The sequence below is a fragment of the Momordica charantia genome (assembly GCF_013281855.1).
Source record: "Momordica charantia cultivar OHB3-1 chromosome 8 unlocalized genomic scaffold, Mcharantia_2.0 BLBB01000008.1, whole genome shotgun sequence".
Taxonomy (NCBI): Eukaryota; Viridiplantae; Streptophyta; class Magnoliopsida; order Cucurbitales; family Cucurbitaceae; genus Momordica; species Momordica charantia.
Genome location: NW_028275166.1, coordinates 3,650,419 through 3,663,296, shown reverse-complemented (window position 1 = coordinate 3,663,296; position 12,878 = coordinate 3,650,419). Strand labels below are relative to the sequence as shown.

Genomic DNA, 12,878 nt, shown 5'->3' with positions numbered 1-12,878 from the left:
TATGGTTAAGTATACTTAAATTGGACTAAAACGAGCATAAGTCAGCCATAATTGATATATGTCTCTAATCAAAAGATTATGGGTTCGAATCCTCATTACTTAAGTTATAAAATTGCTTAAAATTAAATTAATAAACCATCCCTAATCCAACCAATAATTTTATAATTCACATCACACACACAGCAGTCTAATTTCAATTAATAAATTTGAAGTTAGAAAGTTAAAATCACTTCGTTGACTAATTAGAGTAAAAAATAAAAAACAAATTCCCGTCGATATATTTAATTTAATATTCCCCCATTGTTAAATATGCTTTCTTCCATGGCGTGATCAGAGAAGAAACAACACCACCCCCAAAATTTCCAATCACCGTCTGCGACGCTAGTTGGACTGAGCAGGGCAGTAAAATTTGAAAAACCCTCGATTCAGGGTTTATTTTGCTCATTCTCCAATCTCTTCATCGATCTCTCGTAGGCGAAAATGGCGAAAGAGCAACAGTCAGCCCCAGGTCCCTGGATCCCTGATGCAATACCTTTCATCCTTGTTCTCATCATAGCAGCTCATGTCTTCGCTTTGGTACTCTCCAACTTCAATTTTTTTTTTTTTTTGCAATGTATTCAAACTCAACTCTTACGTTTTCTCACTTCCGCGCAATTTATGCAGGTATACTGGATTTATAGGCTAGCAACCCAAAAACAACCTCCGAGGAGGAAGGCGCACTGAGTTACTGTATGATTCATTCCCTAAAGAAACTCTAGTCAAACCCTAATTCGTTAATTGTTATGTGACACTGATGTTAATTAGGCGGTCGAAAGGAGCCATTTACCAATGTTTCAGTCGCTGTAAGTATCGTACTTTGGTACTGTAAGAATGTAGCAAATTTTCTTGCATTTAAATTTGTATTTGTATGGATTTTCAATTCATGAAACTATTAGAGGAGCCACATATTTGTGTCTTGTTTGGTGTTGGTTATCTTGGAAAGCTGGGTTCTATACTGCTTAGTAATTTTATAAACAAACTAGGCTTTCGTAGGGCCTTTCGAAACTCATTTGGTGAATTTATGTCTTTAGTTTTCATTTGAGACCATGTCATCATTGTAAGATCGGCTGAAGAAATGATTGAAAATATTTTATTCTGAAATTGATTATTGAGGAGTTGATTTTAGGGGAACATAATAAAGTACAACGTTTTCTATTGAATTTTTTAAATAAAAAGAAAAAAATAGGAACAAATATCCTTGCTCTCTGTGGATTTCCCATGAAAGGTAATCCGTTATGCTTCTTGTTCCACAAAGAGCGGATTGCTGCATTCTTGTGGACTGATAGCACCACAAACTTTTTTCCCACCGAGTTAGTGAGTAGTAACAAAATTTCGTAACTAGTCAAATTTTGCTGATGTAAAGAACAATTTTTTATTTTTGGACGATCTGCAAAACTTATTTAATTTAACACTTTTTCCTTGGATTTTCTGCACATCTGGGTTTTATATAGTCAAAAGAGTTCTAGATGTGAATTTGACGTTAAAAGATCTATATGGTGTTGAAAAAGGTTTTCGGTTATGCTGGATCAAGATCACCTACGTTGTAAATCAAACAAGCTGTTTTACAATATTGTTGATTTGAAAAGATTAGTTCAAGTAGCAGTGTCCTAAATGAATGAAATTCTATTTTCAATGAAAAATCTAGAAAGAAGAAAGTGATTATTCTAGATACTCTAGAAAGAGGTAGGTTTTGAGCTATTTAGTATTAAATTTAAATAGAAAGTTCTTATGCCTTGGAGGTAGATTATTTGAGATACATAAGGCCTGTAAAAGTACTGAAGAATAATTTTGGAGAGGTCCGGAATCAACATCAATTGAGGCTTGATGGGATCATAATTTGAATATCATTTATTATACTTCTATACTTCCTTGAGATCGATGTATTTTAAATTTTTACATATGTATTTTCCCAATGTAAAAATGTTAACATTTGATATATATATATATCTGTTAAGTGAATACTAGAGTTGACTTTATGCTCACTAGGAGACTTGCTATGCCTATATCTCATCATCTATATCTTTCATGAAATATTGAGTCCAAATTATTGTTTAGATGCAATATTGAATGACAGTCGGGCTGGGGTAGGGCATTTGTACCTAACAGTCAGCCACAGTGTGTTTCTTCAAATATGTGCTCATCTTGGTTGTCATGATCATGATCATTTTGTTGCCTTCTTTTCGCTTTTGCACCTTATAGTGAATAAAGGCAATCTTCAGGTTTTAGTTTAGCTGAAATGTCCTTTTCCCACTCTTGAAAATGAGTGGGGTATCAAAGAGAAATTGAGTGCGGCATCAAATTAGCATATCAAATCAAAACATATTCATGCCTCCTACCTTGTAGTATTGACAGTAAATCTTCTTCTTTGTTGTTATTTTATCATCAAATAGATTTTTATATATCCAACAATGCATTCCATAACATGTTCGTCAAAAATATGTATTACACTCTATCTTAATTTGTATTCCATCCTCTTGAATCTTATCAATAAAACTATCAATAAAACTATATTTTTCTGTTACTAAAAGATAAATTACCCCTTCAGTTAGTTGATGACTTTTGCTCTCTTATTTTCTTAAATGAGAAACTTCTCACTTTCAAATGCACCATTTACCTTGAAAACACTGGCAAGTAGTGGTGCCGTTCTCTTGATGGATGGATTACTTACGCGTACTTTCTCCATTATGTATAAAGCTCATACGTAAGGTAACTGCTAGAAATTTTGTGCTTATTCGTCACTTTTTCTTTGTATAAGTACCAGGCACCAACACAGCACTATGTGGTAAGAAATTGGATTTATAGAAAGATGAGCGTGATTGTAATAGTGGGTTCTTCTTTACAGAGTGATTCTAGCTGTCTTTTGGAAGCAATATGTATATTTCACTAGCCCTCTTGCATTTTCATGTCATACTTGTGTTTTTCCAGCTAAGGATGATCCAGGATTTCAGAGATGATGACATAAATAGATGCTTTCTTCATATTACAGACTTTCTTCATGTTAGTTTTGTTTGGAGGCAATTTCGGGTTCGGTTCCTACTTACCTTATCAATGGAAGAGCATCGACACGAAGAAAGTCTGTAATACGGTAAAAGCCAAAAAGGCTTTTGTTTTTCAATGGTTAATTTCTTATGGATTGCCTTTTGAAAAATGGAAGAGCATCGACAGATTAATATGGTAAAATTTTCCTTATCTATCTATAGCCATCTGAAATCTAGAGTGCTTCAGAAGAAGTCCTGAAGTATGAAGCTGTTTTTCTTTAGAAAATGAAGTTTTCTCGTTCTCCTTTTTTTCCTTCTTTGTAGATGCATCCTTAATATATAAAGTTTCAAGATTTGTCTATATTAGTTCCATCACATATTCGCATAAATGTGGTAAAAATATCATAAGATGGATGTGATTGGGAGGAGTCGATTAATGGGTGCATCATCTTATCGAATGAGACAGATGTAAAACCATAGAGTAGCCATTGTTTATGATATTAGCAAGTATTTAGAATGAGACATATATCTTCGATCAATAGATCAAATTTGTAAAGATTAGGTTGGATATTTGTTAAATTTGCAAGGATAAACAATATTTTTTTACTCACCGAGTCATTTGGCTAACTAAGGGATATTTGGTCTACAAATTAGGTCTTATTAAGTGGTCATGAATTTGAATTTCTATCTCACTTGTTGTGTTAAAAAGAAAAAAGAAAAAGAAAAACGAATAAACTTTATAACCCGGTTTGGGAATGAATAATTAACACGTAAACAAATTGGACATTTTTTCATCATCTTTCTTCTGACGCCTTTCCAGTAGAACGACAAACTCAATTCCGCAACCTATTCTAGTACTGTTGGGACCATTTCTTTTGTAAATTTCATTTTAAATATATTACGTTTACATTTTGTTTTAGTTTATCAACTTTTTAAAGAAACATAACTATTTGCTCATTAAATTTTTTAATGTCTACTTTAGTTCTCAATTAAAAAAAAGAAGAAGAAGAAGAATTGTTTCGATCATTGTTATTATTTTTTCATCTCATATCTACATCAATTCTTACCTTAACTAACACACATTGGAAGTCACGTTGCTAAATTGCTAAAAAGAAAGAAAAAAAAAGAAGAAGAAGAATGCTAAATTGCTAAAAAGAAAAGAAAAAGAAGAAGAAGAAGAAAGTTCATAAACTAAAAAAGATCATGTTTAAAATAAAATAAAATAAATACAAAAATTGTAAGGATTAAAATAGACAATTTAAAAGTTTAGGGAATAAAGTTCAATATTTAAAGTTTAGGGACCAAAGTAACGTCTAAACCTTTTTTTGTTGAAATATTATTTTAGTCATTATACTTTCAGTTTATGTTTATTTTGGTTCCCATAAGTTCCTATATTTTTAACTTTAGTTAATTTTAGTTTTTGTATTTTTCAAAAGCTCGTATTGGTCCCTATACTTTAAAAAAGTGACGATTTGGTCCTTATTTGTAAAATTTTAATATAAATTCTACACAAAATGAAAATCTTTTAATAAAAAGTCACGGTTACATTTCAAAAAATATGTTGAGTGTAGTATTGTATTGAAATTGTGATAGACAAAATGAGATTAAAAATAAAATTAAATGGACGAAATAACCATTTTTTTCAAGTGTAGCACTTTTTTAATATACCAAATCCAAAGTTAAAATTACATTCACTGAAATGAACCAAAACAAAAAAAAAATATGAGATTAAAATAGTTATTTGAAATTTTCAATGATATTCCAACTTTTTCGGTATCTTTTTGACGCACCAAATATTTCAAAGGTTAATTTCAGTGTCATAATCATGAAAGCGAAACATGAATGTCTTTCTTGAAAATTCTTTTGACTATTTAAAGCTTTTTTCTTTTTTTTTTAACAATATTTAAAGCTTGTTTCTGCTGAATATGTTTTATAAAATAATAAGAAACTACAAATATGACAAATATTTTAGCTGATTACTAGATCAGAAAGTTTGCATTTTCAAATAAGTTCTCATGAGCTGATCAAGGAAAACTTAGTCATTGTGTGCCATTAGATAATTATTTTACACATTAATGCTTTCTGAAAAAGACTTTCTACACTACGAGTCAATGTCCCTTATTCAATATTGAAAATTGTTTTTCAAAACAACCCTAACCAAAATTAATATTTGGTATGATATTTTGAAAAATACAAAAATGTCCTTTTAACATCACCCAACTTTCCCGGGAATGTTCTCATAGGTTTGAAATAGTAAGATTGAGTAGATGCGTATCATTCGAATGGAGGAGAGGTACATGAATAAATTGACACCATATTGATCCAATTGCGAGGATCCTGAAATCATGCAACCATGATTAATACACGATTAAAAGAATTTATAGTAATTATTTATACCAATAAGATGCACTTTTTGTTTTGTTGTAATTCTATCAAACTCTAAAATTAAGCACGTTTGACTTTAAACTTTATTGTTTTGTAGGGACAGTCTTAATGACAGACCTAAAAATCGTAAGGGAATACACCGAAACTACTATGTGTGAAATTGGATTATGAATCTTGGACCTAAAGCATTATAAAGATAAATAAATTTTAGAAATTTGAGTTTATCTAATCCGTCTATTTGTGAATAGTTGAAGTTAATACATTTTCTAAAAAATATAGTTTAGAAGTATACATATTAGCAAACTCAAATATTTGCTCGACAAAGCTAAAAAAATCCAATTTACAAGTCAAACTTTTCCCCCATAAGCTTTAAAATACATGTGTTTTTGTGATGAAAAAAAAAATACATGTGTTTTGCTAATCTCAATGTTTGACTATAATAAATGAATTGATTAAATTTTTAAAAACCAACCAGACCATTTCCTTCCCACCTAATGACAATCACATGAAATTATCATATTTTTTCCCCAACCTCTGTCAACATGCCTAAAAAACCAATATAAAATTACTTTTTTCCATAAATAACCCTGCTCTGTTTTCCAGACAGCCTTTTAATTGCATCATGCCAAATATGTTATCATACCTGCTGCCCCACCATCAGTGGGTGCACATGCTGCCACGTGGCATCCTCTTAACCCTTTGATCCTCACCCTCATCTGATTCATTATTATTATTATTATATTATTCAAAGAAGGCAGAGTTTCATTTTTTGCGTCATTAATGCCTGTTTCTGGTCCTGCCCACTGTCCTTCTGACTCTTTTCTTATTGCAAATTTGGTAAATATGACTTTTTTAATCGATATTGTTTATTTTTTATTATTTATTTAAATAGTTTTAAATGTTTCGATTTAAATTTCTATAATTTAGCAAAAAATATAAAGAACTTGGTAAAATTTTAGAGTACGTGGAAGATGGAAAATTATTCAACATGGCCCCCATATTGTAATTGTCCTATTCTCTAAAATCCATGGATGCATGGAAGCACAATCATTTACTGTGAAAGATAATTTACGGACAATTTGTGAGGTTAACCATTCCTTAAGGATGGAATTGAAATAAAATCGAAGTAAATTTTCTTAGGTGAAACAAACTAAACATATTTTTAGATAAAGAAGACTAAAAGAGAAATAGATGAATAAAATGAGGGTGGTTAGGAAAGTCCCGAAAATTATATGAGAAATAGGAACGTCAGAATGAATCGGGCTTATAAATAAGATCATGAGGCTAAAAGAAGAAAAAAATAGAATAAATAAATTTCACCTTCCATCAGACGACATAAACATCATTTTCATCGAGCTAAATTGAAACCTTTGAAATTATAGAGGCGGATTTGAAATTATGCCCAAATTATAATTACCAAATTTTTAATTCATATCAGGTAATATTTGATACCTATTTTTTAATTTACTTAAAAAATAAATAATTATAATTGAGCATTTTCCGTCTCTCACGTGTCTCTATCAGCAATGTCAATTTCGAGGCCGTCTGATCGTCAAAAATCATCGGCCCATATTCCGAATCTACCCCCAACAATTTGAGGAATTTGCATCCAATGCCATCCATGGCATCTGCCTTTCAATTTCCGTAAGGAAAAAGAACGGTGGGTGATATTCCAACGCATGGTCTTGATTAAGTGGGCCCCATCCAACGCATAAAGTGGACCATTATTGTCCTATCATGATTCTTCCCTCCATAATTTATTTCTTTAATCCCATTGGTTTGATTCTCGGAGACATTTTATTAAAACATTTAATTTAATTAATGACCAAAAGTAGAGATGGGGACAAGGACGAACCAATGGAACCATCATTATTTCTTCTATTAATTCATTTAAGGAAAAACATGCCGCTATTCTAGAAATTATGTCAATTCAAATTGATGACAAAAAACGTGGAGAGAGAGAGAGAGAGAGACATTTTATTAAATTTTTAAGTCGTGCAAATAAAATGGTAAGAATATGTATTTTTGGTCACTCAATTTGGTAAATAGTTTACATTGATACCTTATTTTCGGAATTTGATTCCCTTTCTCTTTGAGATCTTAGAAATATGTTAAAATTATAGTATTATTGGATTTGATAGTCTAATTATCTCTAGAAAAAAAGGAAAAAAAAATAGAGAGGATTTGATAGTATAGGAAATTGTGTTCATTCCTAATCCTACCATTGGAGTTTATTTAAGGAAATAAAAAAAATGATAAGACACTAATCTTTTAATTTATTTGTTATATTGGTATTAATGAGACAATACTCTTCTTCATCCTCATCATCATTATTATTATTTGCTATGACATATGTTATAGGCAAATCAAATGAGGCTCAACGAAACGACAAGAGGTTTAAATTGGACCAAAGGAAAAGAATGTCCAAATATACAAATCAAATGAGACGAAGTCGAGTGGCTCAATCGACTAGAGCCAACCCGGGCTCGACGCCAACCAGTTCTCGGTCGACGGTCGAGAACTCCGGTAGGGCCTCTCTGATTGTTCTACGCAACCCAACCCAGACCTATCCCGTCTTGGTAAATCCCCAAACGGACCAACAGTTCTATGATTCGATCGGTTGCCCGCTACATAGGCCCAAAATGCATGATTTCCTAGAGGTATGAGGATTAGACCTCTATAAATATGAGGGTAAACTAAACCCTAGAGGTATGCAAAAAATAGTCATACTCTCATACTCAACTACACTCGATACAAATTTAAGTATGGGAGTGTATGGCTAGCACCACATTGGTGTTCAGTGCTATTGGTTTTTTAGGATCTACACTTGTTCCCGTTTTTTCATTTGGTGTGAATTTCACATAATTGAATAAGCCTAAATCGACATCGACAACTTAAGAGATTATTTTAAAATAGCTTTGAACTAAGTGTTGCCTTCACTTAAATATAAGAGCGATGTACAGTGTATGTATGTTGAGTATTGTTTGATCTTAAATAGAGTGTTTGCACTAGTAAGACATATTTCTTTTCATATAATACAAAACAATTACATTAACTTTAACATAATTTAATTATTATGAAACTAATTATTTGTCAAATACATGGGCATAGCGCGGTAAATGACATCTACTATATTATGGTCAGGAAAAAGTAATAATTTATCCAATTTGACTTCCTTTTATGGGCTAAGAAATTAGAATTGCACTTATCCAAAGAATTCGAATTGCCTTAAATTTAGGTTGCCCTTGGGAATTTAAATTCGTGAATCCAAACGGAAAAGATATCCTATTGATCTGAAGTTTTATCCTCTATAAATAAAGGGTAAAGACAAAAGTGGTACAAATTTATGCATCAAAATACTCATTTCCTTGAGGCTAAAGATTCAAATTCACACCGTTACCTGTTAATATATATATACTCTTGTAATATGTATTATTAAAACAAATAGAAAATAGCTTGTATAGACTAACAATCCTTTCAAAGTGTTAATGATTTAAAAAATATTAATAAATAAATTGATTTGTTTTTTATTTTGAGTACATAACAAATTGATTTTTATACACAAACGTGCACAATAAATGTACGTGTGCGCATGGGCAGAGAAATATAGACAGCGTGACTTTTTTTTCTTTTTTTTTTTTCAAATTTAATTAAAATAAAACGATCTTGATTAATAAAGATATTATTTATTAAATTTCCTTGATCTCTGATAGGTCGGCAAATAAAATACTAAACACGCGAATAAAAAAAGTGGAAAAATAAATGAAAGAGCTATGGCCGCCAAAGGGCAGTCACGTAATTAAGTTAAAAAATGAGGGGTATATTTGTATATTTATTTGCCTTTTTCCGTAAATGACTTCTCACTTCCGCTCCCCACTCCCAGAGATAAAGGAGAAGAAAGAGTTTGTTTAGACCTCAGAGAAAAAGAGAGAAAAAGAGAGAGAAAGAGAGAGCTCGAAGCCATGTGCCCCACGAAGCAGAAGCAGAAGCAGAAGCAAAACCACCGGAGCTTAGTCGGAGAACCGGCCGGAAGATGCTCCGAACACGGCGAGTCCACGACGACGGCGGATTGGATTTCCGAGTCAATCAACGGCGGATCCTTGCGCCTCGTCGACCTACTCACCGGGATAAACGGCTGGGCCTCGCCGCCCGGAGATCTCTTCTATCTCCGTTCTAAAACCTACTTGACGAAACGGCAGAAAGCTCCGTCCGGCGATTATCTGCTTTCTCCCGTCGGCGTCGACTGGCTCAAATCCAGTACCAAACTCGACAACGTCCTCGCGCGTCCTGACAATCGCGTCGCCCTGGCGCTGAGGAGAGCTCAAGCCCTAGGCAAGTCGTTGAAGAGCTTTATTATTGCCGTTAACATTCAGGTGCCTGGGAAGGATCAGTACAGTGCCGTATTCTACTTCGCTACAGAAGATCTGATTCCATCCGGCTCGCTTCTTCACCGATTCGTCAATGGTGATGACTCTTTCAGAAATCAGCGGTTGAAATTGGTGAATCGGATCGTGAAAGGGCCGTGGATCGTCAAGAAAGCGGTAGGCAATTACAGCGCGTGTTTGTTAGGGAAGGCATTGACGTGCAATTACCACAGAGGACCTAACTATTTGGAGATTGACGTAGATATGGCGAGCTCGACGTTAGCCAGTGCGATTTTGCACCTCGCGCTTGGATACGTCACCAACGTAACAGTAGATATGGGGTTTCTGGCCGAGGGGCAGACCGAGGAGGAGTTGCCGGAGAGGCTATTCGGCGCCGTCCGGATATGCCAGATGGAGATGTCGTCGGCGACCGTCGTGGACGCGCCGACATTGGCGCGTGGATTATCATGTGCGAAGGTGAATCACCACAAACCCGGCGACGACGACGACGACGATAACTAATTCGATTACCGGTAAGATCTCCGAGTCTTTTTCTTTATCCTGCCTTTTGTGAAAATTCCGTAGATGGAAATATAGAAGAGATTCGCCGATTCGATTCGTGGTTGTAGATAATAATTTGCTGACAGATAAGAAAATTCTCTACATCTCCCAACTGAAATCCCCTTGAAATTGAATTGGAATTTATTTTCTTAAAGATCAAACGGCAGAGATTTTGGTCTACAATAGACGAGAAGCTGTTAGACTATAATCTTGTGAGATTGGCGGTGGAATCACTTTTCAATAGATGTCGAAATATGAATATTTCGCTCGATTAATTGGTAGCCATCTGTACGATTACGAATTACCCTTTAACGAAGAAACTAGAAGCCGTCAATGGAGGTGGGGACGGCGACGGCGACGGCGGCGGGATTACGTCGATTTGCTGTTTCTGGAATGGGTTGTTGATCTATTCTGAAACTTTGAGTATGGTGTGGGCCTGCCAATGATGTGGCCCACTATAAATATAAAGAAATTTAACAATTTCTTCTTGGAAAAATTTAAGTCCGTTTAATTTCATCCAAATTTGCTTATAAACTCAAATTTATGAAATTCAATTCTTATGCTATCTTGTATAAACCATAAACTTGTTAAGCAAGCATCTTAGTTAATACGATCCTTTCTCATTGTAATTTCGACTTTAATTCATTTAGTCTTTGTATTTTTAAAATATCTATTTTGAGCTTTGAATTCTCTACTTTTAAAATATCTATTTTGGGTTTTTAACTCTCTATTTTTAAAAAGTGAAAATTTTGGTATCTATTTCTATTTTACAAATTTTGAACACAAATTTTATAGGAAATGAAAATTTGCAAATAAAAATTTATGTCTTAAAGTGGAGTTTCTGAAATTTTTATAGAATATCTAATATATATATTTTTTCATGCTGATGGGTTTTTTATATGATGTCTAAATTTAATAAGATAATGATTGTTGGGGGAAAAATGACAGTTTAGATTTAGGGGTTTGGTTTGGTTTGTGAGTGCCCTTTAAATGAAAAGTTTGTTTCAGAGTTGGTGTGCTGTCGAGTGTCCTTTCAGAACAGAAAGACAAGAAGTTATGGCAATTCCAAAGAGAAGCGAAGCATCGTAAAAGTTCAAACGTTAAACACGATAAACTCTTCCCTTCGTCTTCAAACTAAAAGTAAAATAAATTAGATTTAAATATGATTTTAGGTAAGTACTCTCAAAATATTTATTTTAATTTATAAATCATTTTAGTTTTTATAATTTTAAAATATCAAGTTTTTATTTACTTTTGAAAAGTGATTATTTTAGTTCTTATTTGCAAAATTTTAACATAATTTATATATAACAGAAATTTGTCAATATAAATTTATGGATACATTTCAAAAAATTTGGTAAGTGAAGTTTGTGGTGTAAGAATTTTAATTGAAATAAATGAGATAACAATAAACAAATCAAAATGATCACGGTTTTAAATTACATAGACCAAAAACAAATGTTTCAAAAATGCAGAAACTAAAATGAATAAAAGTTGAAAGTATATGAATCAAAATTGACATTTTTAAATGACTTAAATGAACCAAAATCAAAAGTAAAGAAATCAAAAGAATATTTAAATCGATAAATTAATACACTAAAATGTCTATTTGTCGTTCTTTTATTTTTCAAAAGTTTACATTTCATTCTCTAGGCATCAATATTAATGTCTTAAAATGCGAAAATTAACAGACAAAATGATGATTTAAGGTGGAAATACACTTTAATATTTGTTAATGAAACTTTATGTTACCTACCTATTAAAAAAAAACCTTACCCATTTCATAAAAAAAGTTCCATACCTAAGGATGAAATTAGAACTTTTAAAATAATGATGATTAAATTGGAAAAAAAATCAGACACTACTAGGAACTAAATTATATATTTAACCTATCATATTATGTTGTTTTAAGTAGGGGTGTTTAGATAATTGAATGATTCCAAGAAATCAATCGACCAACCCAATAGTTGGAATTGGATAAGCTCATATTCAATTGAATTAGTTCAAAGAAATTAAAAGTTTGGTTGATTCATCAATTCTTTTTAAATTAGTTTGAGTGGGATCACATCCACTCAAATTTATTTACAATAAAATTGGCTGTGACCTCATAATTTGGACCAACCTGACTTTAAATATTTCATCAAAAGGAATATTACATTTTTAAAACAATCTATATGCTTAATTTGATACAATAATCTTGAAACATCGAAAAACTTGTTCTAATCAAGATGTTTCATTTTGGTAGAAGTACAAGTTACATCAGAAAAGAAAAAGGAAAAAAAAAAAAAAAAAGAAACCAAAGGTTTGAGCAATACATATTGGTTTTTTTTCTTAACAAAAGCAATACATATTGGTCGGTAACATAGTAGAGACTCATAACATTTAAAACTAAAAAACAATCGGTTAAATTAACGACTCGACTTTTTGAACTTAGACTTACGTAGGAACGCTACCATATGCATACTTTCAACATTTTAATTAATAGTTTCGCAAGGAACCTAAATCTTCTTTTATCAGTTTGGTAGTTGGTCTCCATCAATTCAATTCACTC

The 12,878-nt window shown here is 32.4% G+C and overlaps 2 protein-coding genes across 2 annotated transcripts; both read left to right on the top strand.

Moving 5' to 3' along the window:
• The first annotated feature begins 293 nt into the window (after nt 1-293).
• LOC111004550 (uncharacterized) lies at nt 294-956 on the top strand. The gene is made up of 2 exons (XM_088127154.1): nt 294-576; nt 664-956. Exons 1-2 carry the CDS (start codon nt 481-483, stop codon nt 721-723), a joined length of 156 nt encoding a protein of 51 aa, XP_087983280.1. The 5' UTR covers nt 294-480; the 3' UTR covers nt 724-956.
• Nucleotides 957-9,267: 8,311 nt separating this feature from the next.
• Nucleotides 9,268-10,892, top strand: LOC111004561 (protein ENHANCED DISEASE RESISTANCE 2-like). Its single transcript, XM_022275605.2, has 2 exons — nt 9,268-10,299; nt 10,483-10,892. Exon 1 carries the CDS (start codon nt 9,365-9,367, stop codon nt 10,286-10,288), a length of 924 nt encoding a protein of 307 aa, XP_022131297.1. The 5' UTR covers nt 9,268-9,364; the 3' UTR covers nt 10,289-10,299; nt 10,483-10,892.
• The last annotated feature ends 1,986 nt before the right edge of the window (nt 10,893-12,878 follow it).